This window comes from Elephas maximus, chromosome 2, assembly GCF_024166365.1.
Source record: "Elephas maximus indicus isolate mEleMax1 chromosome 2, mEleMax1 primary haplotype, whole genome shotgun sequence".
Lineage (NCBI taxonomy): Eukaryota > Metazoa > Chordata > Mammalia > Proboscidea > Elephantidae > Elephas > Elephas maximus.
This window is the reverse complement of record NC_064820.1, coordinates 227,668,454-227,694,941: the sequence shown is the minus strand read 5'-3', so window position 1 is coordinate 227,694,941 and position 26,488 is coordinate 227,668,454. Positions and strand designations below refer to the sequence as shown.

At 43.8% G+C, this 26,488-nt stretch overlaps 1 protein-coding gene across 2 annotated transcripts in view; it reads left to right on the top strand.

The window, feature by feature from the left end:
- HSF2BP (heat shock transcription factor 2 binding protein) overlaps positions 1–26,488 on the top strand; it is a 188,135-nt gene that overhangs the window by 66,518 nt on the left and 95,129 nt on the right. For both annotated transcript variants that reach the window (XM_049874975.1, XM_049874974.1), the window contains exon 7: positions 6,155–6,272. In XM_049874975.1, the coding sequence (XP_049730932.1) occupies positions 6,155–6,272 (118 nt within the window). The remainder of the gene's footprint in view (positions 1–6,154; positions 6,273–26,488) is intronic.

Sequence of the window (26,488 nt, the reverse complement as noted above, 5' to 3'; positions counted from 1 at the left end):
GTGTGAGATGTGGGCCTTGTTTCATTTTTTTACAGATGGTATCCAGTTATGCCAGAACCATTTGTTAAAGAGACTGTCTTTTCCTCATTTAACTGACTTTGGGCCTTTGTCGAGTATCAGCTGCTCATAGGTGGATGAATTTATTTCTGGATTCTCAATTCTGTTTCATTGGTCTATGTATCTGTTGTTGTACCAGTACCAGGCTGTTTTGCCTTAAAGAAGCAGTTTATTTCTTGATATCACCTTGACTTTACTTCCTCTCCGTATGGAAGTTTTAAGCCTGTGTTCCACTCTTTATTCCCCTTTTATGTTTTGAAGTGGTTGTCAATTACAGACTGACATCTCTGCTTCCCTGTTTTCCGTCTTTTAGCTTTATTTTATTTATGAGGGTTCTTTATCTGGGTTGATATCTGTCTGATGTTGTCATGTGTTTTAATCTCAGGTTGTTGTCTTGTGTTGTTAGTCTTATGTCTGAAGAACTCTAACATTTCTTGTAAAGTTGGTCTGGTGTTCACAAATTCTCTTAATTTTTGTTTATCTGGAAATGTCCTAATTTCACCATTGTATTTTGGGGATAATTTTGCTGGATATATAATTCTTGGTTGTTAGTTCTTTTCTTTCACGGGTTTGTATATGTCATCCCATTGCCCTCTTGCCTGCATGGTTTCTGCCAAGTAATCAGAGTTTAGTCTTATTGATGCTTCTTTGTGAGTGATCCTTGGTTTTTCCTGGGCTGCTTTCAGAATTTATTTATTTATTGTGCTTTAGGTCAAAGTTTACAGCTCAAGTTAAGTTCTCATACAAAAATTTATACACATATTGTTTTGTGACATTAATTCCAGTCCTCACAATGTGACAGCACACTCCCACTTTCCACCCCAACCAGTTCTTGTAACTTTCTGTCTTCTCATCCTGCCTCTGGACAGGAGCTGCCCATTTGGTCTTGTGTACGTACTTAAACTAATAAGCACATTCCACATGTGTATTATTTTTTGTTTTATAGTCCTGCGTATATCTGAAGAGTGGGCTTCAGGAATGGTTTCAGTTCTGGGTTAACGGAATATCTGGGGGCCATAGTTTCAGGGATTCCTCCAGTCTCTGTTAGATTTAGGATCTTTGAAAGAAACAAAGTCTTTGGTTTTGGAAAGCTTGGTTATGGATGTCTTGCTGTTCTTTTGGGATTTACGCTTTATGGTGTTTATTGTGTTTCTTGTATGGTTGTCTTCCAGTCTTTCATGATTTTAGGAAAGCTTTCCGTGAGCAATTCTTCAACAATTCTCTCTGTACTTTTTGTTGACTCTTCCCCTTTGCGATTCTCATCATGTGTTATTTATTTTTCTTGATGGTATCCCACATAACTCTTAGGCTTTCTTTGTTCTTTTTTTTTTCCTCGAACAGATTAGTTTGAAGGGATTTGTCTTCTATTCTGCCGATCCTGTCTTCCATTGTTTCAGTTCTACCCTAGGAACTTTCCATTGAGTTGTCAATTTCTGAAATTTTATTGTTAAGCTTCCGGATTTCTAGTTGCTGTTTTTATGTGGTTTTCAAATGTCTATTTATTTTGTCATTTTGTTCTTGTATTGTTTTCCTGAGTTCTTCTAGTGTTTTTGTCTGTGCCTTCCTTGGTTTTGTCTGTGTTTTCCTTAATTCCTTTGAGGACCCTATACATAAGTCTTATGAATTCCTTATCAGGAAGTTCCATTACCTTTTTTTCCTTACGGAGGATTGCTGGTTCTTACTTTGGCCACTTGCTAGGGCCGTCTTGCCCTGCTCCTTTAGGTGGTTTGCTATTGTCTGTTGTCTCCAGGACATTAAGGGGTTATTGTGTTTATTTTTCAATCATATAATTGTTTGCTGGGTTTTGTTTTTTTTGTTTGTTTGTTTTGATGATTCCTGGCAGGCATGGCTGGTGTGCTGCTCTGGTCGCTGGACTGGTCTTGCTGGGGCACTCCCTTTCTCTGGGCAAGTGGTGTGGTGGGTAGGTATGGGAGCGTGGGTCTCTGTTTACTGGTCTTGTGGGATAACTGATGGTGGGTTGGTCAGGCTTTAGCCTCTGTCTCTCTTTGGTGGTGCAGGAGCTCCACTTCCTAGTGGCGCTTTTGTTGCAGGTAGAGCCACCAGTGTGGTGGGCGAGTGGGGTGCGGTTGTTACCTCTTGCCAGTTGGGGGGCAAGGTATGGGTGGTAGATGGGGGCAGTGGGCAGACGTGTGTAGTTGCTCTACCTCCGCCTCCTCCTGGGCATGGGGAGGGAGGAAGGAATGGCAGGCGGTTGCTGGCTCAGTCACCCTGCATCTATCTGTCGGTGGCAGGGAGAAGGGAGGAAGGTGAAGTGGGTGGGTGCACCTGTACTCCCTCCTCTTCTGCCTTGTGCTGGTCAGGGGGAGGGAGGAAACGGCCTCGGGGAGGGGGGTGTGCACGCGGTTATGACTCCTCTGCCCTGGCTGGGGAGGTTGAGGCAGTTGTGACTCCCCTGCACCTGGCTGGGGAGGTTGAGGCAGTTGTGACTCCCCTGCCCCTGGCTGGGGAGGTTGAGGCAGTTGTGACTCCCTGCCCCTGGCTGGGGAGGTAGAGGGAGTCATGCCTGGTGGATGCGTGCGTTGAGGTGCTGCCTCATGTCAGGCAGGGGGAGGAAGGAAGGGACTACAGGAGGATGAGCACACAGTCACAGCTCCTCTGCCCCTCGCTGGGCAGGTTAAGGGATGGAGTTACCCCTGGTGGATATGCACACAGTGGTGCTGCCTTGCACCAGGTAGGGAGAGGGGAGAAGGGGTTGTGGGGAGATGCTGTGCACAGTTGTGGCTCCTCTGCCCCTCACTGGGCGAGTTAAGGGAGAGAGTCATACCTAGCAGATGTGCACACAGTGGCGATGCCATAACCTCATGCCGAGTGGGGGGGAGGAGGAGGTGGCAGCAGGCAGGCTCTCTCTCTGTCTCACTGCTGCTGCTCTCCACTGAGCCCTTGGGGGGTGTAGGTGGCGGGCATGGGTACATGTGGGGACACACCTAGTCTCCCTTGTCAAGTGGGCAGCGGAGGGTAGTGGCTGGAGTTGGATGGGATAAGGGGGAAGAGGACAGGCTTGTGCTGTGGTCCCCCAGTATGACAAGGCAGTGGGGTATGGGACCCTTTGCTGCCTTCCATCAGGAGGATGGGGTGAGGGGGAGTGCATTCCTCCAGCTAGGATACTTGGGTGCTGGGGCACCTTGTGTCTGCTGCAGGCAGTGAGTGGGACCTATCCTCTTTCAAGTGTGAGGAGGAGCTGCGTGGGGACCAGTTGGGTGGGAGAGCTCCCGTCCACTCTCTGTGAGTCTGCTGCCTTGTGTGCTGCATTAACCCGTGAGGTCAGGGGCCACGGCTCCTGAGTATCTCTGGTTCTGGATCCCAGTGCCCCCCCCCGTCTCTGCTTCATTCCGTGTGTGTCTGTAGAGTTTCTCTGTCCTTTTTGGGATAGTTGTGAAGTTGCCTTGCTGTTTTCTTCACCTGGGGTCACTGCTGGCTTTGTCCTGAGATAGCTGCATTGGGCTGGGTTGGCTGACTGAGCTCCTCCATTCCAGGTTACCCCTCTTTCGCTGCTTTTACTCACTTTTTCTTTCCAGCTGATATTTGGTTCAGCTCTTAGACCTTTGTTGATATTCAGGGTTCCCAGATTGTTATCTGCTTCTGTTTTGCTTCGTTTTTTGGGTCTTTAGTGCAGGGGGATGTTATGGTGTATTTGACTAAGCCGCCATCTTGGCTCCACCTCCGTTAGGGTTTTTAAAACAGATAACATTAGGTGATGGCAGGGATTAGTGCAAAGAATAGTCCTTTTCCTGTTTAGCTGGTTACAGTTGGTTTGAGACCTTCCTTGACTTCAGCTTTAGAGGGTATTGAAGAAGCTTAGGGAAAGATTGAGAAGAATCATTTTGGATTCTTGACCTTTGCTCCATTTATTTTGCTGTGTCCATGGAATCTTTTGCCCACGGGGATTCTAGGACTGTAGTTAATTCTTTGGTTATTTCTTGAATCATGCGTAGTATGGACAAATTAATATTCAACTAAGCTATAATTTGTGCACAGGAGAATTTTCTGGGAGTTCTAAAAATAATCCTTCTGCAGTACATTTTATCTGTCAATTCAGCTTGCAAAATACATCTCTTATCTATTAAATTTTTGGGGGATTGTGTGACCCAGAGCAGAGGGAATGTTCCCATTGGTACCAGAGTAACAGTTCCAGGTTGGCAGAAGTGAGAGACACTGGGTGTCTTCCTTTCTTGAGTGAGCACTCTGGTGCTGAGGTAGAAATCTGAGCAAATTGAAAGCACAGAACTGTGCTTTAGATAAGCCACAGGACAGATGGGGAATTTCTCGCCTGGAGCTGTTTTCTTCACGGTGGATCAACAGGTTGTAGCAGGTCAGAGCGCTTGGTGGAAGTGGAACTGCACCCTCATGCCTTGCCATTCCCTCTTCGAGATTGGCCTTCCCAACAGTGGGACAGGCTCCAGGAGGACCTTATCTGACCTGGGCAGGAGGCAGGCTTGCAGGCGAGGGCACAGCAGATTGTAAGCGAGATGGGAACATCTCCTAGGAGTCACTGTGATGCTACTGAGGGAGAGGATGGGCTCACCTCTGTCAAGCAGCCCTCAGGTCACAGGCCACTTCTCTCCAACCTGGCTTCTCACCACAGAAGCACCATCAACCCACAGTGAGAACGAGACTGAATTCCAGGGGCCACTTCCCAGTGGGACTGGGCATTCCCTCCTCCAGGGAGAATTGACTCCCCTGTGAGGGGCTTTCTGTAAACAGTACACAAAGAAAGAATCCCCAGATTGGGATTACCCATGGCCCTGTTCCCTTCCCCAAACCCGACAGCTGGAGAGGTGAACTGATAAGAGACCTACCACAGCTAACCCAGCAAATACAAAGAAACAAAATCCAAAAACCAAAGTAGTGTGTCACAGGATTAATATCAAAAGAAACTTACATAGTTGCTCATTTTCCTAACCCCAAAAAGAAACCCTGCTCCCTTAGCTGTCACTCCCACCCCACAGTCCTACCACCTACCCCCTCAGTCTCCCAGGCCTAAAAACAAAACAAACAAAACCCAGACCCATTGCCATCAAGTGGATTCCAGCTCATAGTGACCCATAAGACATGGCAGAACTGCCTGATAGGGTTTCCTGGGCTGTCATCTTTATGGGTACAGACTGCCACATCTTTTTCCCTAACAGTGGCTGGCGGGTTTGAACTGTTGACCTTTTGGTTAGCAGCCGAGTGCTTAACCACTGTGTCACCAGGGCTCCTAGCCTTTCCTGGAGAGTTCCTGTAAGTGGAATCATACAGTTTGTGACCTTTTGTGATGAGCTTCTTTCACTTAACAGTGTTTTCAACATTCTATGTTGTGGCATTATTGAAACTTCATTTCTCTTTATTGCCAAATATTCCATGTTTTTTATAGGTATACCGTATTGTATTTATCCAGTCATCAGCTGATGGACATTTGGGTTATTTCCACTTTTTGGCTATTGTGAATAAGGCCGCTATGACATTTGTGTACAGAATTTTACATGGACATGTGTTTTCATTTCCCTTAGCAGTTCCACCTGAGTGTAGAGTTGCTACGTCATATGGAAACTTTAACTGTTTGAGGAATTGCCAGACTGTTCTCTAAAGGAGCTCCATCATTTGATGTTCCCATTAGCAGTGTATGAGTTTTTTCAGAATCAATTTTCGTACCCACTTGTTTGACCTCATATGATTTCCATTTGCTTTTGTGGTTGAGAGTCCTAACTGGATATAAGGCAGATTTTAGGGTCATTGGTCCCAGCTATGATAACCAGCCTCCATCTCACGTTTGGACCCCGACTGCCCACAGCTGTTTGGTCTGTGTATGCTGGGTCAGGGTGCAGACGTGCTCAAATGAAAAGACTGTGTCCCATCACGGAGGCATTTGCTAATCACAGTGGATCTTACTCACTGATTTCGCAACATGCTGTGGTTGTCAGTCTTCCTGGGCCATCAGCTGTGTAATAAAACCACAGTTTAATACTTGCTTTGCGATTCTGTGTTTTCATTAGGTCTGTTAGTAGAGAAACAACAACAAATACCCTGTACTGGATAGACTTTGCTAGATGCTGATATACCTGCGATCTTGACGCTTTGTTTTCTCTCTCTGGTGCAGACGTGGCTGCCATTGCCTGTGGCCGTGAATTCTTGGTGAACTCAAACCGGGTGCTCTTGGACACCATACTGCAGCTTCTGGGGGACCTGAAGCCAGGACAGTGCACCAGACTTAAAGTGTATGCTGTTTATTTTATTAAAAAGCTGATGTTTATTCTCAAATTATTTAGAATATGCTGACTGGGCCTCTTTTCAAGCAAACTTGGTAAATTTGGCAATGGTTCTAAAAAACAGAAGAAACAAATTGCCTGGAGAATTAAGGGGCACACTGTCTATTAAATACTATTTTGGAAAAAAAATTTAAAAAGAATGTTCTCACCTTAGAGCAATCAGTGAGTTCCAGATACTATCAGGTGACACTTCAGGGTTATATTATCTCAAAATGCATTTAAGCTTAGTTGTCTTCAATAAAAAAGTTACATGCCTGAAATACAAACAGTTACAACAGTCATGTGATGAACTCTCTGATAAGGGCAGAGTAGTGCAAAGCAGGACATTTTTATTCACTAATTTTGACAGGGCTGCAATAAACGGGTCAAATTCAGATGCAGAATTTTTACCACGAGGCAATCTATGGAGCAGATGTTTTTGACTGTCCTCATCCCTTGTTTTGTCCCAGAGCCTCCTTGCAAAGAAGGCAGGATGGGGTGAGACAACTGCCACATACATTACTTGGATTGAAAAACAAACACCAAAACTGAAGTTGTGGTGGTTTGTTTTGGGATCACAACTGTTTTGTTCACATTGCAGCATCCCTCTTTCTCCACGGATGGACTCTTCCCTTTGCTGTGTTGTCTCTACCAGCGTCCCTTCTCATTCTGGCTCCCAGCATTCTGTGTGTTGCCGTGACTGGCGCGCCCACCAGGTTGGCTTTGACTTGGAGTGGACCTAGTTATGCTTGTACTCTTCGTTTGCTTTGGTTTTGCCCTTTGCTTTGGGTTTTGCCTTGACTCAGCTCTTACGTTTGCCTAACTGCTTTTAGAGTAGACCTTCAGCATGTTCTGGTTTTGCTTTCACGGTTCCCATTGGACAAAACCTGTCTCCAGGAAGCACAATGAAGAGTTTGTCACCCGCCTTACTTATGCCCTGCTAAGTCTTGCCCACTGTCCCCTCTCCCTTGTAGGGTGGGGTTTTTCAAGCTCAGCACTATTGACATTTTGAGCTAGGTAATTCTTTGTGGTGGGGGGCTGACTGTGCACTGTAGAGTGTTGAGCAGCACCCCTGGCCTCTCCCCACTAGATGCTGGTGGCACCCCTTCCCCCAGTTGTGACAACCAAAAATGTCTTCAGACATTGCCAAATGTCCCCTGGTGGGCGGAATTGTCCTGGCTAAGAAGCACTGCTGTGGGGCATTATCACTCATGGTCTCCTGGAGTTCTAATGAGAGTTCAGAAGGTGTCTGGTTTCTTCAGCCAGTTATGCCAGATCCAGAGACACCTGTGTTTTCCACAAAAGTTGTGTGTTACTGTCCCCGTGAGGGCTCATGTGTAAGGGGCTGGCCTATGACTATGGAGAGATCCAGGATCCAGCATGTGGAGATCTTGCGGAGCTCCTGCAGTCCCTCAGAAACCACACCAGGCATTAGAGCGCTAAGTGAAGTGTGCCAATTTTAAAAAAGTAGCTTGACTGAGGCATAACTGATATACAATAAACTGTACATATGTAATGTGAACAATTTGATAAGTTTTGATGTATACCCCTGTGAAACCATCACTTTCATCAAGAGAATACCCATCATCCCCCAGAGTTTACCTCTTTCCTCCTGTCCTTCCCTGCCCACCCCTGTCCTCAGGGACAACCAACCACTGACCTGCTCTCTGTTACTATGCATTAGTTTGCATTTCCCAGTATTCTATATAAAGCTTTCGGGGGGGGTCTGCTTTCATTCAGTATGATTATTTGATATTCATCCACGTCGTAGCATGTATCAATAGTTCATTCATTTTCATTGCTGAGCTGTAGTCTGTTTTATCAGTACACATAGTTTGTATCTGTAGTTGCAGGCTGTGACAGTGTCCAACGGGAATTTGTTGATCACAGCCTGACTTTTGGGCTGTTTCTGGTTTTCAGTTAATACAAATAAAGCTGCTATGAGCATTTGTGTACTGCTCTTTATGTGGACATATACTTGTATTTCTCTTGGGTGAATACCTAGGAGTGAAATGACTGGATCATATTGTGGGTAAATATTGAATTTTTTAAGAAAGTACCAAACTGTTTTCCAAAGAGGTTATACTATTTTACATTCCCCCCACCAGGATATGAGAATTTCAGTTCCTCTACATCCTTATTAATACTTGGTATGGCATTGCATTATGGTTTTAATTTGAAAGTTTCCTTAATGACTAATGATGCTAAGCATCTTTTTCATGTCGTTATTTGCCATCTTTATATCTTCTTTAGTGAACCATCTATTCAAATTTTTTGCTTATTTAAAAAATTGGTTTGTTTCACTATTACTGAGTTTTAAGGGTTCTTTATATATTCTGGGTATAAGACTCTTATCATATATGTGATTTGCAAACATCTCCTCTCAGTCTGTGGCCTGTTTTAGCCTTTTGACGAAGTATCTTTTGGAGAGTAGGAGTTTTTATTTTTGGTAGAGTCCACTTTTCAGTTTTTTCTTTTATGGGTCATGCTTTTGGTATGGTATCTAAGAAATTTTTGCCTAGCCTAAGATTACAAAGGTTTTTTTCCTGGAAGTTTTATAATTTTAGGTTTTATGTTTAGGCCTCTGATCCCTTTTGAGCTAATTTTCATATATGGTGGAGGTATGGATCAAAGTTCATTTTTTAAAAAAATTTTTATTGTGCTTTAAGTAAAAGGTTACAAATCAAGTCAGTCTCTCACACAAAAACTTTTACACACCTTCCTACATACTCCCAATTGCTCTCGCCCTAATGAGACAGCCTGCTCTCTCCCTCCATTCTCTCTTTTCGTGTCTATCTTGCCAGCTTCTAACCCCCACTACCCTCTCATCTCTCCTCCAGGGAGGAGATGCCAACATAGTCTCAAGTGTCCACCTGACCCAAGAAGCTCTGTCCTCACCAGCATCCCTCTCCAACCCATTGTCCAGTCCAATCCCTGTCTGAAGAGTTGGCTTTGGAAATGGTTCCTGTCCTGGGCCAACAGAAGGTCTGGGGGCCATGACCACTGGGGTCCTTCTAGTCTCAGTCAGACCAATAAGTCTGGTCTTAAGAGAATTTGGGGTCTGCATCCCACTGCTCTCCTGCTCCCTCTGGGGTTCTCTGTTGTGTTCCCTGTCAGGGCAGTCATCAGTTGTAGCCGGGCACCATCTAGTTCTTATGGTCTCAGGATGATGTAGTCTCTGGTTCACATGGCCCTTTCTGTCTCTTGGGCTAGTAATCGCCTTGTGTCCTTGGTGTTCTTCATCCTCCTTTGCTCCAGGTGGATTGAGACCAATGAATGCATCTTAGATGGCCACTTGCTACCATTTAAGACCCCCGAACTCTGGGTTTTTTGTAGATGCCCTCTTTCAGGTTGAGGATGTTCCTGTCTATTCCTAGTTTGCTGAGAACTTTTTTTTAAAATCATAAATGAACGTTGAATTTTGTCAGATTTTTTTTTGGGTCAGTTTAAATGATCTTGTGGTTTTTCTTCTTTAGACTGTGACCATGGAGGAGTACATTGATTGGTTTTCAAATACTAAACCACCATTGCATTTGTGGCATAAACTCCACTTGATTGTGGCTTATTATTAATATTATTTAGTATTAATAGCCTTTCTTAAGAGCAGTTTTAGATTTACAGAAAAATTATGCTGAAAATACAGTTCCCATATATTCCTCTCCCCCCTGCATACTGTTTCTGTTATTAACATCTCACATTCATGTGGTACATTTGTTAAAATTGATGGACCAATATTGATACAGTACTGTTATCTACAGCCGATAGTTTACATTAGGGCTTGCTCTTTGTGTTGTATAGTTCTGTGGGTTTTGACCAAATATATTATGTATCCACCATTATGATATCATACATGATATTTTCACTGCGCTAAAAATCCCCTTGAGCCAGTAAACAGCATCATGCATGATAAATGAAGAAATTGAAGGTGTCAAGGATTTCATTCTACTTGGATCAACAATCAATGTCCATAGAAGCAGCAGTCAGGAAATCAAACTATGAATTGCATTGGGAAAATCTGTTAAAGACGTCTTTAAACATTTTTAAAAACAAAGACGTCACTCTGATAACCAAGGTGCGCTTGACCTAAGCCAGGGTCTTTTCAGTTGCCTCATATACATGGGGAAGCTGGAAAGTGAAAAAGGAAGACAGAAGAATTGATGCCTTTGAATTTGTGGTGTTGGCGAAGAACATTGAATATAGTGTATACTGCTGGAAGAATGAACAAACCAGTCTTAGAAGAAATAACAACCAGAGTGCTCCTTAGAAGAACAGCGAGACTTCATCTTCTTTGCTTTGGACACGTCATCAGGAAAGACCAATCACTGGAAAAGGACATCCTTCTTGACAAAGTAGAGGGACAGTGAAAATGAGGGAACCCTCAATGGGATGAATTGACACAGTAGCGGCCCCAGTGGTCTCAAACGTCCCCTCACGTATCACACAGGGTTCCTCCCCGTGCTTCTGTGAGCACCCTCAGATTCCTTGCCGCTATGTCCTGATGCCTCCAACCTTGGACTGGCTTGCTGCCATGGTCTCCACCCCCGCACCAAGGCTGCTCAGTGATGCCTGAAGGCTGCTTTTCCAGGTGCACACACTGATGTCCCTGCATCCTCACCTGGGCCTTGCACCTGTTGGCATCCTTTCCTGTGTCCTTACTCAGTTTCCATGGTGACTAGACTAGACTTCTAGCGCTCTCTTTGCTACCCTTTTCTCTTAGCTGCTCTTCCTGTCTCTGTAGATGGCGTCCTAGTGGGCAGCTTTACTTCCTGCTTCAAAGGGAGGATGGTGGGTGTGGCTGTGAGCTTACTCATCTCAGCCTCCTCATTTATTTATACCCGCGCCCACCCTCACTTTCTTCTGTGTCAGAGGAACACGGGCCCTTGGGTCTTTTTGTGAGTAATCGGGCCACCTCTGCTTTTGACTTGCTGTCCTCTGGGACTTTGCTCAGGGAGTTACACCTCTTGCTTCAGCATTTCCAAGTTCTTCCTCTCTTCTGACTCTTCCAGCAAGCCCTCAGGGTCCCCATCAGAGCAGGTCTGCTGGCATTTGGGTGGCCTTGGGTGTACCATGATGCTACCCATGAAGGACCAGCACAAGTTCCTTTTGCTTCCCCTTGGGGTCCCCAGGCACCCTGTAAGTCCCAGGCTTAGAGCAAACTGGATTGTACTGTGAGGACACAGTGCCATCTTTCTGGTGGCAAACACCCATCAGGGGACGTGTGGGGCCTTTCGTGACTCTCTCTGCGTTCTTTCAAGGCTGTGGCCTCCAGGTCATACAGTCTGCCAGTTTTGGGAAGCACTTCTTTTTAACTCTCCAAATCTCAGTCACCCAACATCTGATGATCAGACACTGCAGCTGACTTTGGGGCCCCAGGTGCTTGTACTGCAGTGGATGACTGGACACTGGCTCTGTGGTAGGCCGTGGGGCATCCCCTGACACCTAGACCTCCAGTGAGGCCTCGCGGCTACACCAGTCAATGCCAGTGCCTTCTCTATTAGAAATTCTTCATAGTCAAATCTGTCTCATTGTTGTCTGCCACCAGCAGTCACTTCACAGGCTGAATGCATGCAGGCTGCCCCCAGTCTAGGCTCCTACCAGTTAAGGCTGTTAACAAGTACTCATTAATACATGCACACAGCACGCCGCTGGCAGGGGTCCTCTTGTCTGTACAATCTCCTCAGTCCCTTGGAAACCTGGACAGCATGCATCAGGAGCTTTCCCATCTCAACGTCCTCGGCCCTTTGGCCTTCTATCTCTGGCCGTGAGTCACCGTGTGGGACCGGTACCAGCAGCTCCTCTCTGTACCCGGAACTGCCTCAGTTGCCCCTTGTGTTTGCAGAGATGCCATTTAACACCCTCCTGACCCTGCTGCTGGCAGGGTGGCCTCTGAGTCTCTCTCACTGCTGTGGCTTGTCTTCACTACTGCTGTCACAGGGCCCAGTACAAGATCATTCTTCTGATACCTGTAAGAGCTAGACAGCCGAAAGCTTTGTTTCATATTGGAAATCTGTTTCAGGAATTAGGATTGCCTCCAGCCATTTTAAGTTTTCTTTCTCCCTTACCTTCTTCTCTTCGTTCCTCCCTCCCTCCCTCCCCTACTTTCTTCCTTTGTGTCTCTCTCTCTCTCACTTTTTCGCTTTCTTGTTGAGGCCAGATTACTTTTTCTTATTGCCCAAGCTTCATTATGACTTACAGCAACCCTATAGGACAGAGTAGAACTGCTCCATAGGGTTTCCAAGGAGTAGCTGGTGAATTCGAACTGCCGACCTTTTGGTTAGCAGCTGAATGCTTAACCACTACGCCACCAGGGCTCCTCATCATGACTTACCAACCTTTATTGACGAGGCTACAGAAGGCTTTTTAACATGTGATTCTAACTGCTCCTTAGCATCCTTAGGGTCAGTATTGGGGTCAGACCTGCTGGAGTTCTGGACTTGTATCATTAATGGGTTGGTTGAAGGCCCAGAATTTAAGGTGGTTGCTTAGCTGGAGGGAGGAGCCACTGGCAGGGGAGCTGGATGCCAGGGAAAGGTGAACGTGCATATGCCTGTGATAAGTGATCCATTACGACATATCTGTTCTAGAGAAAGTGTATGTATACACACCCATGGACAGAAGTGTGATAGCAGCGCTTTTAATAGCAAAACTAGGAACCTACCTCAGTATCTATGAGCTGGAGAATAGATAAATAACTTAAAATCAGTTAATACGTGGCAACCCAGCCATGAACATACATGAGAACTGTACACATCAACGTAGATAGATCTCACCGTAGTATGTAAGATGTACAGTATGCTGTCATTGATATAAACATGCAAATCACGATTAGGAGGGCCCAAACATACACAGTAGAAGTATACAGAGATGCATGGCTATTTCAGATACCGACCGTCCGATAGTGGTTACCACTCCGTGAAGCAGAAGCGCAGGACAGTTAACTCTGGTGGCAAGGTGCTCTTTCCTAAGCAGGGAGGGATGTATGAGGGCTGTTCATTATGTTGCTCTTTATGTAGTTTTTGTGTGTTTGCAACGTTACATGATAGATAAAAATTAATAGATATTTGATTAGGGCCACACATGTTAGAGGCCACAGATTTTTAGGTTCGATTGGAAGGGGGCACAGAATTTAAGTCGTTAGTTACTGCATTTCTTCTTATTAAAAATTAGTAAGTTATTAGAAACTGCAAATTTCTGTCAAGAGTCATGTGGTCTGAAAATGTCTGATTGCATTGCTGTGCCAGTTGCTTCTTTCTCAAATAATTCATGCAGCCTTTTGTGAGAATGTTATTGCTCATTGCTGTGTAGAGTTTCTTTATGGTGATAATTTGGCCACTTCAGATTTTAGTCCCTTTAGGATGACTGATTAGTGTTACTTGTTTCTGGGCAGTGCACGTCACCACCATGGCTTTTTTCTTGTTTATTTTATTGCTAGTTTGTTTTGAAGTCCTGGGTATGTTTATTCTTTGTCACTCCTAGGTTATGAGTTATATTTTCTTTTAAAATGAAGAATAAGGTGGTTGAGTTGCATTGCTTTTACTTTCGGTGACTCTTTTTGTACGTCAGACTGTTGAGAGGAGCTTTCTTACTGTTCACTGGAGAATGTGTTCATCCCTCAAGCCTTGTGCATTGAGGTAAAGAAAGCTTCCTTTTTGTGGATGGTGAGTTAACTGTGTCGCTCTCTAGCCTTTCACATTTGTTAATACCTTTATTTTAACTTTGCTTTCAGTCCTTTTATTATAAATGTCAGATGTATCTGAAATTATCAAGTCTGCAGAGATGGAGAAGTTGCTCTTTTAGAGCCCATTAGTCCCATTTACAGTGGATTTTCTGCTTAGGTTTGTAGTAGGAAACAGAATTTGCTTACCTTTTTTTGTCTTTGGAATAAAAAACCTGACTCCTAGTACCAAACCAAACCAAACCAAACCCGTTGCTCTTGAGCCAATTCAACTCACAGCGACTATATAGGACAGAGTAGGAACTGCCCCATAGGGTTCCCAGGGAGCAGCTGGTGGATTCGAACTGCCAACCTTTAGTTTAGCAGCTGTAGCTCTTAACCACTAGACCACCAGGGCTTCACTCCTAGTACAGTAGTTTGGAAATGATATTTACTTTTAATATCTCAATTCTAGAAGAGTGAATTGAATGGGTAGTCTCTTTTGACCTGAAAGTTAGAAATTTGATACATTGTTTAAAAAATGCTTGGAATAGAAGTGTTATGTTGGAGAAAATACTTTGGAGCTTGTTGTTTGCTAACTCCTCCTGTGACCTTGAAGAAGTAGCTTTGGTCTTTTGTAAGATGAAGTTGGGGGTAATGACATGCGTTCTCAGGTGGCACCGTGGTTTACACAGTTATAGTTGTTCCATTTTAGCTTCTTATCAAGAATGTCTGATTTTAACCAAATATGAAATTTCAAGACTCTTTTGTCAATTTGTGAGTCTTTTTTTTTTTTTTTTTACCACTTTAAAGTTGAATGGCAGTCAGTGAAGGATTTCAAGTGAACGTGTTTTCTGAAGTTTGCCCCGTCTTAGAGTGATCATCCAGATGTTGTCTTTACCTTTTAAGATCTAGGAAGATTGGGCCTTGAAGGCAGGTTTCAGCAAACTTTTTCTGGAAAGTATCAGATAGAAAATATTTTAGGCTTTTTGGGCCACCTGGCCTCTGCTGTAGTGACTCAGCCCTGCTCTTGTAGCGTGAAAGCAGATGTAGACAAGACATAAATGAATAAGTGTGGCTGTGTTCCAATAAAACTTTTTACAAAAACAGACAGCTAGCCCAGTTTGACTTGCAGGCAGTGGTTTCTGGACTCCTGCCCTAAAGGATGGTGCAGCCATCGAGGGTGCATTACGTCTGCAGAGGCTTCAGTAATCACCGACATTACAAAGAGAGCTGGAAGCTGCCACCTACAACCCGTGTCCAAGTGCAGCATCAGCTGGCACTGGTCACGCAGTGGTTGGTGTGAGGCTCCTCCAGCGCCATGATGGCAGACTGTCCAGTGCTTGATGATTGTGGATAAAGCTGTCATAAATATTTGTGGATAGGTTTCTGTGAGGACATCAATTTTCACTCCTTATGGGTGAGTATGTAGAAATGCGATTACCGGGTCTTAACGGTGGGTATGTTTAAAACCTTCGTGAGAAACCGCCAAATGGTTTTTCATCCCTATCAGCAATGTAAGAGAGTTTCAGTATCTCCTTATTCTCTCCAGCACTTCACTTTTGCCAGGTTTATTTTTTATTTTTAGTTCTAACAGGTGTGTAGTGGTGTCTCATTGTGGCTTTAATTTACCTTTCCTTAATGATTAATGAACGGAGCCCTGGTCGGGTAGTGGTTAAGAGCTCAGCTGTGAACCTAAAGGCTCGCAATTCGAATCCAGCAGCTGCTCCTTGGAAACCCTGGTTAGATTCAGATTGCGAGCTCTTTCTTATTTTTTTCTAGGTGGTGGTTCTAATGTCAGTTTAGTTTTCAAAGCCTTTGCTGTGGTGTTTTGGGCTTTCCCCTCACATGTACCACTCTGGGGTTGGTCTGGGATGTGGGCTGTAATTTATACTGCAGTTCAGTTCTCCAAGCCTTTGTCATGCTGCTTTGGTTCTGTTCTGTCCTCCTGCGGCTCAGGGCACAGTCAGTTCATCTGCAAAATCAGACCTCCACTCTAGCTCTCTTCTCTCTGGGATTTCCCCCACACTCTGTGGCTCTCAGAAGGCCCTTGCCCTGTTGCTCTGCTCCGACAGTTGGGCTTCTCCCAGACTTTCAGCATCCTGTGCTCTCATGCACTTTCTCACGACTGGGCACCTCAGGGCAAAGTGGCCTGAGAAAGGAGAGAGAAAAATAGCATTCCTTGGACCTCAGGGCCCCTTTCCTTATTCCTCTGCCTGGAGAGAAGAGTTTTTCTTGGGTCTTAGGTGCACACTGCTTGCTGTCTTTCCTGTGGCAGCAGTGCAGCGCCTCAACTTGAGCCACCCTCAAGTCAGGGCTAGGGGAGGAACAGCAAAATAAAAGGAACAGAAAACCTGTATTCTACTGTACTCTTCTACTTACATTGTTGTTGGGTGCCATCGAGTTGGTTCTGGCTCATAGCGACCATCTACATAACAGAACGAAACACTGCACGGTCCTGTGCCATCTTGTGATTGTTATGCTTGAGCCCATTGTTGCAGCCACTGTGTCAATGCGTCTCGTTAAGGGTTGTCTTCTTTTTTGCTGACCCTTTGCTTTACCAAGTATGATGTCCTTCTCCAGGGGCTGATCCCTCCTAACAACACGTCCAAAGTGTGGAAGACGGTCTCGCCTTCCTTGCTTCTAAGGAGCGTTCTGGTTGGACTTCTTCCAAGACAAATTTGTTTGTTCTTTTGGAAGTCCATGGTATATTCAATATTCTTCCACTTATAGGGGCCTCTTTTTCTGGTCCTCTGGCCAGAATGAGTAGTTTTCTCTTGGAGTTTTAAATGTCTGCACCTGTTGCACTGTTCTGCATATCTGGTCACACGTGGGTCAAAGCCTGGCCAGAACCTCCATCCAGTGTTGATTAGAAGTGGCAAGAGAAGACTTCTTTGTATTGTTCTGTAGGTTTAATTTTTTTTTTTAATTTTTATTGTACTTTAAGTGAAAGTTTACAGATCAAGTCAGTTTCTCATACAAAAATTTATATACACCTTCCTATGTACTCCTAGTTGCTCTCCCCCTAATGAGACACCACATTCCTTCTCTCCACCCTATATTCCCCGTGTCCATTCAGCCAGCTCCTGTCCACCTCTGCCGTCTCATCTCCCCTCCAGACGGGAGCTGCCCACATAGTCTCACGTGTCTACTTGAGCCAAGAAGCTCAATCCTCACTGTAGGTTTAACTTTAAAAAAAACCAAGAAACCTTTCTAAAGTGGTTTTGGAAACCCTGGTGCCCAGTGGTTAAGAGTTTGGCTGCTAACCAAAAGGTTGGTGGTTCAGATTCACCAGGTGCTCCTTAGAAACCCTGTGGGGCAGTTCTACTCTGTCCTATGGGGTCACTATGAGTCGGAATTGACTCAGCAGCAGCGGGTACAGGTAAAGTGGTTTCACCTGCTTTTCTTTTTATCCTTGTGAGGATTCAGTTAGTAGTAACAATAACTTTCATTCTTTGCATACTTAATTTCTGGCTGGCATTGTTTTAAACTTACTAGACTTTAAATTCTGGAATGGCACAAATATCTCTGTTTCTCATTCTGTGCCCAGAGCCTAGCATAGTGCCCACCATACTATAGATGAATGAATTTACTTATTTTAATCTTTGCAGTTTGTTTAATCTTTGCAACAACATGTGTTTGGGAAATATAACTGAAAGTTAGGAAGTGTTAAGTATTGCTTGGAGGCACAAAGCTGGGATTTGAACTGAACTCTGACTTCAGGGTTCTAGCCCTTAACCAGTAAACTAAAACGTGTGTGCACCGTGACCTACCAGCACTGGGGGTCGCCTGACTCTAAGAGGAGGGATGAGGATCAGGATCATCAAAACAAAGCTGATCCCTGTGAGGTACGGGTCAGATACACTTCCACTCGCCAACTTTCTCACTGTTTCTGACACCATCCATCCCCCCAGCACGGTGTACTTCTCTGCTGGGCTCAGTAACTCGTTGCAGTGGCCACACAGAACTCCCAGAGTATACTCATGATTAAGTGATTTGCTAGGCAAGTAACAGGCTACAACTCAGGATCAGGATCAACTTGGAAGTATCAGGATACAACTGAGGGGACAGGATAGTTCTTCAGTCAGGACAGTTTCCGCCAAGAGAGCTCACAGCTTATTCTTTTTTTTAAAAATAATTTTTATTGTGCTTTAAGTGAAAGTTTACAAATCAAGTCAGTCTCTCACATATAAACTTATATACACCTTACTATATACTCCCATTTACTCTCCCCCTAATGAGTCAGCCCGTTCCCTCCTTCCAGTCTCCTTTCGTGACCGTTTTGCCAGTTTCTAACCCTTTCTACCCTCCCATCTCCCTTCCAGACCGGAGATGCCAACAGTCTCAAGTGTCCACCTGATAGAAGCAGCTCACTCCTCATCAGCATCTCTCTCCAACCCATTGTCCAGTCCATTCCATGTCCGATGAGTTGTCTTCGGGAATGGTCCCTATCCTGGGCCAACAGAAGGTTTGGGGACCATGACCGCCAGGATTCTTCTAGTCTCAGACCATTAAGTCTGGTCTTTTTATGAGAATTTGGGGTCTGCATCCCACTGTTCCCCTGCTCCCTCAGAGGTTCTCTGTTGTGCTCCCTGTCAGGGCAGTCATTGGTTGTGGCCGGCACCATCTAGTTCTTCTGGTCTCAGGATGATGTAAGTCTCTAGTTCATATGGCACTTTCTGTCTCTTGGGCTCATAATTGGGTTGAGACCAATTGATGCATCTTAGATGGCCGCTTGTTTGCGTTTAAGACCCCAGATGCCACACTTCAAAGTGGGATGCAGAATGTTTTCTTAAAAGAATTTATTGTGCCAATTGACTTAGATGTCCCCTGTATCACAGCTTATTCTTGGCCATACCTGCTGGCAGAGTGACAAGTGCCCAGAAGCACCCCATTCCACCAGCGACCCTTCTGCCTAAAGACAGTCAGCTGTCTCTCACTCCATGGGTCAGCAAGCCCACTGCAGCCGCCCTGCACCAGTCCTCTGCTTAGCACTGCTCGTACTGCTGCCACCATTTCTCTGCCACTGGCCTCTGCTGTGGTTGCTGCCTTGTCTTGCTGTCTTGCTCTGTCTCCAGTGTTACAGCTCTCTTTCTCTTGTGTCTAGGAGGTTCTCAGCACAGGGACCCCAGGTCCCAAGGATGCGCTCTGCTCCAGACTCTTCTTGATGGTAATTAAGTCCCACAAGACTCTGTGCAGTTGGCTCTTATGTCCTACTTCTTGTCTGTTTCAAGTCATGGTCCTCCCACCAGACCACGAACTAACCAGTCTCCTTGGTAGGCCATAATCACTTAATTTATGTAGTAATCGACTAATTCCCAAAAGGTCATTTAATCCTGTGGGGTGGTTTTACATATTGTATTTGAATAGTAGACTAACCAGTTGCTTGTAACATTGTGTCCCAGCCAATCATTTTTGGCAGAATTATAAACCCAAGGCTAGAAAGGCCACATATAAAGAGAAACCCAGTGGAGCCAAGATGGCGGACTAGGCAGACGCTACCTCAGATCCCTCTTACAACAAAGACAAGGAAAAACAAGTGAATCGATCACATACATAACAATCTACGAACCCTGAACAACAAACACAGATTTAGAGACGGAGAACGAACTAATACGGGGAAGCAGCGATTGTTTCCAGAGCCTGAAGCCAGCGTACCAGTCAGGTACGGCACAAGCACAGAGAGCTGCTCCACCCCCCTGAACTAACCCCGGGAGGGGGACCAGCCGGTTCCACGGGCGGCGTGGGACGCAGCTGGTAGGAGAAGTCCCCGGGAGGCAGTGACTGGTCTTGGAGCAGAAAGAGCAGCGTCCGAGCCGGGGAACCATCCCGCAGGGATTTGGACTGGACGCAGGTACGGCATAAACACGGAGAGTTGCTCCACCCCCCTGAACTAACCCTGGGAAGGGGACCAGCCGGGTCGCGTGGGCGGCGTGGGACTCAGCCGGTAGGAGAAGTCCCCGGGAGGCAGCGACTGGTATTGGAGCGGGGAGAACAGCGTCCCAGCCGGGACACTCGGTCACGGCACAAGCACGGGGAGCTACTCCACCCATCTGAACTAACCCCGGGAGGAGGCCCAACTGGTTCTCGGAGGCGGAACAGCCACGCGGCTGGAGGGACGAGAAGTCCCCGGGAGGCAGCGACTGATTTTGGAGTCGAGAGCGCACCGTCCCAGTAGGGGAGCCTTGACGCTGGGCATGGGGCTGGAAGCGGAGGATCTGACCGTGACTCCAGCGGGCCAGACCCCCGGGGGGCAATCTCCACACAGCCAGCACACATAGGCGATGCGCCCGCGGGAATCTCAGATATAATAGTCATTCCAAGCAAGGCAAGCAACTCTGGCTATATTCTGAGGTGCTACTCTCCTATCTCTCTGTTCCCTCCCCCACCCTCCCCAGGCGGCTTCATTAACATCTGAATAGCCTGAGCCAGAGGGAGAACTCTGATAGGGATCTGACTGCATTTTTTTTTTAGCGGATTTTCTGGAAAAACTAGTTTCCCAGTGATGGCTCGGAGACAACAATCCATATCAAACCACTTAAAGAAGCAGACCATGACAGCTTCTCCAACCCCCCAAACAAAAGAATCAAAGTCTTTCCCAAATGAAGATACAATCTTGGGATTATCAGATACAGAATATAAAAAACTAATTTACAGAATGCTTAATGATATCACAAATGAAATTAGGATAACTGCAGAAAAAGCCAAGGAACACACTGATAAAACTGTTGAAGAACTCAAAAAGATTATTCAAGAACATACTGGAAAAATTAATAAGTTGCAAGAATCCATAGAGAGACAACATGTAGAAATCCAAAAGATTAACAATAAAATAACAGAATTAGACAACGCACTAGGAAGTCAGAGGAGCAGACTCGAGCAATTAGAATGCAGACTGGGACATCTGGAGGACCAGGGAATCAACACCAACATAGCTGGAAAAAAATCAGATAAAAGAATTAAAAAAAATGAAGAAACCCTAAGAATTATGTGGGATTCTATCAAGAAGGATAACCTGCGGGTGATTGGAGTCCCAGAACAGGGAAGGGGGACAGAAAACACAGAGAAAATAGTTGAAGAACTCCTGACAGAAAACTTCCCTGACATCATGAAAGACGAAAGGATATCTATCCAAGATGCTCATCGAACCCCATTTAAGATTGATCCAAAAAGAAAAACACCAAGACATATTATCATCAAACTCGCCAAAACCAAAGATAAACAGAAAATTTTAAAAGCAGCCAGGGAGAAAAGAAAGGTTTCCTTCAAGGGAGAATCAATAAGAATAAGTTCAGACTACTCAGTAGAAACCATGCAGGCAAGAAGGGAATGGGACGACATATACAGAACACTGAAGGAGAAAAACTGCCAGCCAAGGATCATATATCCAGCAAAACTCTCTCTGAAATATGAAGGCGAAATTAAGATATTTACAGACAAACACAAGTTTAGAGAATTTGCAAAAACCAAACCAAAGCTACAAGAAATACTAAAGGATATTGTTTGGTCAGAGAACCAATAATATCAGATATCAGCACAACACAAGGTCACAAAACAGAACGTCCTGATATCAACTCAAATAGGGAAATCACAAAAACAAACAAATTAAGATTAATTAAAAAAAAAAATACACATAACAGGGAATCATGGAAGTCAATAGGTAAAAGATCACAATAATCAAAAAGAGGGACTAAATACAGGAGGCATTGAACTGCCATATGGAGAGTGATACAAGGCGATATAGGACAATACAAGTTAGGTTTTTACTTAGAAAAATAGGGGTAAATAATAAGGTAACCACAAAAAGGTATAACAACTCTATAACTCAAGATAAAAACCAAGAAAAACGTAACGACTCAACTAACATAAAGTCAAGCACTATGAAAATGAGGATCTCACAATGTACTAAGAAAAACGCCTCAGCACAAAAAAGTATGTGGAAAAATGAAATTGTCAACAACACACATAAAAAGGCATCAAAATGACAGCACTAAAAACTTATTTATCTATAATTACCCTGAATGTAAATGGACTAAATGCACCAATAAAGAGACAGAGAGTCACGGACTGGATAAAGAAACACGATCCATCTATGTGCTGCCTACAAGAGACACACCTTAGACTTAGAGACACAAACAAACTAAAACTCAAAGGATGGAAAAAAGTATATCAAGCAAACAATAAGCAAAAAAGAAGAGGAGTAGCAATATTAATTTCTGACAAAATAGACTTTAGACTTAAATCCACCACAAAGGATAAAGAAGGACACTATATAATGATAAAAGGGACAATTGATCAGGAAGACATAACCATATTAAATATTTATGCACCCAATGACAGGGCTGCAAGATACATAAATCAAATTTTAACAGAATTGAAAAGCGAGATAGATACCTCCACAATTATAGTAGGAGACTTCAACACCCCACTTTCGGAGAAGGACAGGACATCTAGTAAGAAGCTCAACAGAGACACGGAAGATCTAATTACAACAATCAACCAACTTGACCTCATTGACTTATACAGAACTCTCCACCCAACTGCTGCAAAGTATACTTTTTTTTCTAGCGCACATGGAACATTCTCTAGAATAGACCACATATTAGGTCATAAAACAAACCTTTGCAGAGTCCAAAACATCGAAATATTACAAAGCATCTTCTCAGACCACAAGGCAATAAAACTAGAGATCAATAACAGAAAAACTAGGGAAAAGAAATCAAATACTTGGAAACTGAACAATACCCTCCTGAAAAAAGACTGGGTTATAGAAGACATCAAGGAGGGAATAAGGAAATTCATAGAAAGCAACGAGAATGAAAATACTTCCTATCAAAACCTCTGGGACACAGCAAAAGCAGTGCTCAGAGGCCAATTTATATCAATAAATGCACACATACAAAAAGAAGAAAGAGCCAAAATCAGAGAACTGTCCCTACAACTTGAACAAATAGAAAGTGAGCAACAAAAGAATCCATCAGGCACCAGAAGAAAACAAATAATAAAAATTAGAGCTGAACTAAATGAATTAGAGAAGAGAAAAACAATTGAAAGAATTAACAAAGCCAAAAGCTGGCTCTTTGAAAAAATTAACAAAATTGATAAACCATTGGCTAGACTGACTAAAGAAATACAGGAAAGGAAACAAATAACCCGAATAAGAAATGAGAAAGACCACATGAAATTAAAAGAATCATTTCAGATTATTATGAAAAATTGTACTCTAACAAATTTGAAAACCTAGAAGAAATGGATGAATTCCTGGAAAAACACTACCTACCTAAACTAACACATTCAGAAGTAGAACAACTAAATAGACCCATAACAAAAAAAGAGATTGAAACGGTAATCAAAAAACTCCCAACAAAAAAAAGCCCTGGCCCGGACGGCTTCACTGCAGAGTTCTACCAAACTTTCAGAGAAGAGTTAACACCACTACTACTAAAGGTATTCCAAAGCATAGAAAATGACGGAATACTACCCAACTCATTCTATGAAGCCACCATCTCCCTGATACCAAAACCAGGTAAAGACATTACAAAAAAAGAAAATTATAGACCTATATCCCTCATGAACATTGATGCAAAAATCCTCAACAAAATTCTAGCCAATAGAATCCAACAACACATCAAAAAAATAATTCACCCTGATCAAGTGGGATTTATACCAGGTATGCAAGGCTGGTTTAATATCAGAAAAACCATTAATGTAATCCATCACATAAATAAAACAAAAGACAAAAACCACATGATCTTATCAATTGATGCAGAAAAGGCATTTGACAAAGTCCAACACCCATTCATGATAAAAACTCTTGCCAAAATAGGAATTGAAGGAAAATTCCTCAACATAATAAAGGGCATCTATGCAAAGCCAACAGCCAATATCACTCTAAATGGAGAGAACCTGAAAGCATTTCCCTTGAGAACGGGAACCAGACAAGGATGCCCTTTATCACCGCTCTTATTCAACATCGTGTTGGAAGTCTTAGCCAGGGCAATTAGGCTAGACAAAGAAATAAACGGTATCCGGATTGGCAAGGAAGAAGTAAAGTTATCACTATTTGCAGATGACATGATTATACACACAGAAAACCCTAAGGAATCCTGCAGAAAACTACTGAAACTAATAGAAGAGTTTGGCAGAGTCTCAGGTTATAAAATAAACATAAAAAAATCACTTGGATTCCTCTACATCAACAAAAAGAACACCGAAGAGGAAATCACCAAATCAATACCATTCACAGTAGCCCCCAAGAAGATAAGATACTTAGGAATAAATCTTACCAAAGATGTAAAAGACCTATACAAAGAAAACTACAAAGCTCTACTACAAGAAATTCAAAAGGACGTGCTTAAGTGGAAAAACATACCCTGCTCATGGATAGGAAGACTTAACATAGTAAAAATGTCTATTCTACCTAAAGCCATCTATACATTTAACGCACTTTTGATCCCAATTCCAATGTCATATTTTAAGGGGATAGAGAAACAAATAACCAATTTCATATGGAAGGGAAAGAAGCCCTGGATAAGCAAAGCACTACTGAAAAAGAAGAAGAAAGTGGGAGGCCTCACCTTACCTGACTTCAGAACCTATCATATAGCCACAGTAGTCAAAACAGCCTGGTATTGGTACAACAACAGACACATAGACCAATGGAACAGAATTGAGAACCCAGACATAGATCCATCCACGTATGAGCAGCTGATATTTGACAAAGGACCAGTGTCAATTAACTGGGGAAAAGATAGCCTTTTTAACAAATGGTGCTGGCATAACTGGATATCCATTTGCAAAAAAATGAAACAGGACCCATACCTCACACCATGCACAAAAACTAACTCCAAGTGGATCAAAGACCTAAACATAAAGACTAAAACGATAAAGATCATGGAAGAAAAAATTGGGACAACCCTCGGAGCCCTAATACAAGGTATAAACAGAATACAAAACATTACCAAAAATGATGAAGAGAAACCCGATAACTGGGAGCTCCTAAAAATCAAACACCTATGCTCATCTAAAGACTTCTCCAAAAGAGTAAAAAGACCACCTACAGATTGGGAAAGAATTTTCAGCTATGACATCTCCGACCAGCGCCTGATCTCTAAAATCTACATGATTCTGTCAAAACTCAACCAGAAAAAGACAAACAACCCAATCAAGAAGTGGGCAAAGGATATGAACACACATTTCACTAAAGAAGATATTCAGGCAGCCAACAGATACATGAGAAAATGCTCTCGATCATTAGCCATTAGAGAAATGCAAGTTAAAACTACGATGAGATTCCATCTCACACCAGCAAGGCTGGCATTAATCCAAAAAACACAAAGTAATAAATGTTGGAGAGGGTGCGGAGAGATTGGAACTCTCATACACTGCTGGTGGGAATGTAAAATGGTACAACCACTTTGGAAATCTATCTGGCGTTATCTTAAACAGTTAGAAATAGAACTACCATACAACCCAGAAATCCCACTCCTAGGAATGTACCCTAGAGATACAAGAGCCTTCATACAAACAGATATATGCACACCCATGTTTATTGCAGCTCTGTTTACAATAGCAAAAAGTTGGAAGCAACCAAGGTGTCCATCAACGGATGAATGGGTAAATAAATTGTGGTATATTCACACAATGGAATACTACGCATCGATAAAGAACAGTGACGAATCTCTGAAACATTTCATAACATGGAGGAACCTGGAAGGCATTATGCTGAGCGAAATTAGTCAGAGGCAAAAGGACAAATATTGTATAAGACCACTATTATAAGACCTTGAGAAATAGTAAACCCGAGAAGAACACATACTTTTGTGGTTACGAGGAGGGGAGGGAGGGAGGGTGGGAGAGGGTTTTTTATTGATTAATCAGTAGATAAGAACTGCTTTAGGTGAAGGGAAAGACAACACTCAATACATGGAAGGTCAGCTCAAATGGACTGGACCAAAAGCAAAGAAGTTTCCGGGATAAAATGAATGCTTCAAAGGTCAGCGGAGCAAGCGCGGGGGTCTGGGGAACATGGTTTGAGGGGACTTCTAAGTCAATTGGCAAAATAATTCTATTATGAAATCATTCTGCATCCCACTTTGAAATGTGGCATCTGAGGTCTTAAATGCTAACAAGCGGCCATCTAAGATGCAGCAATTGGTCTCAACCCACCTGGAGCAAAGGAAAATGAAGAACACCAAGGCCACAGGACAACTAAGAGCCCAAGAGACAGAAAGGGCCACATGAACCAGAGACCTACATCATCCTGAGACCAGAAGAACTAGATGGTGCCCGGCCACAATCGATGACTGCCCTGACAGGGAGCACAGCAGAGGACCCCTGAGGGAGCAGGAGACCAGTGGGATACAGACCCCAAATTCTCATAAAAAGACCAAACTTAATGGTCTGACTGAGACCAGAGGAATCCCGGCGGCCATGCTCCCCAGACCTTCTGTTGACACAGGACAGGAACCATCCCCAAAGACAACTCATCAGAAATGAAAGGGACTGGTCAGCGGGTGGGAGAGAGATGCTG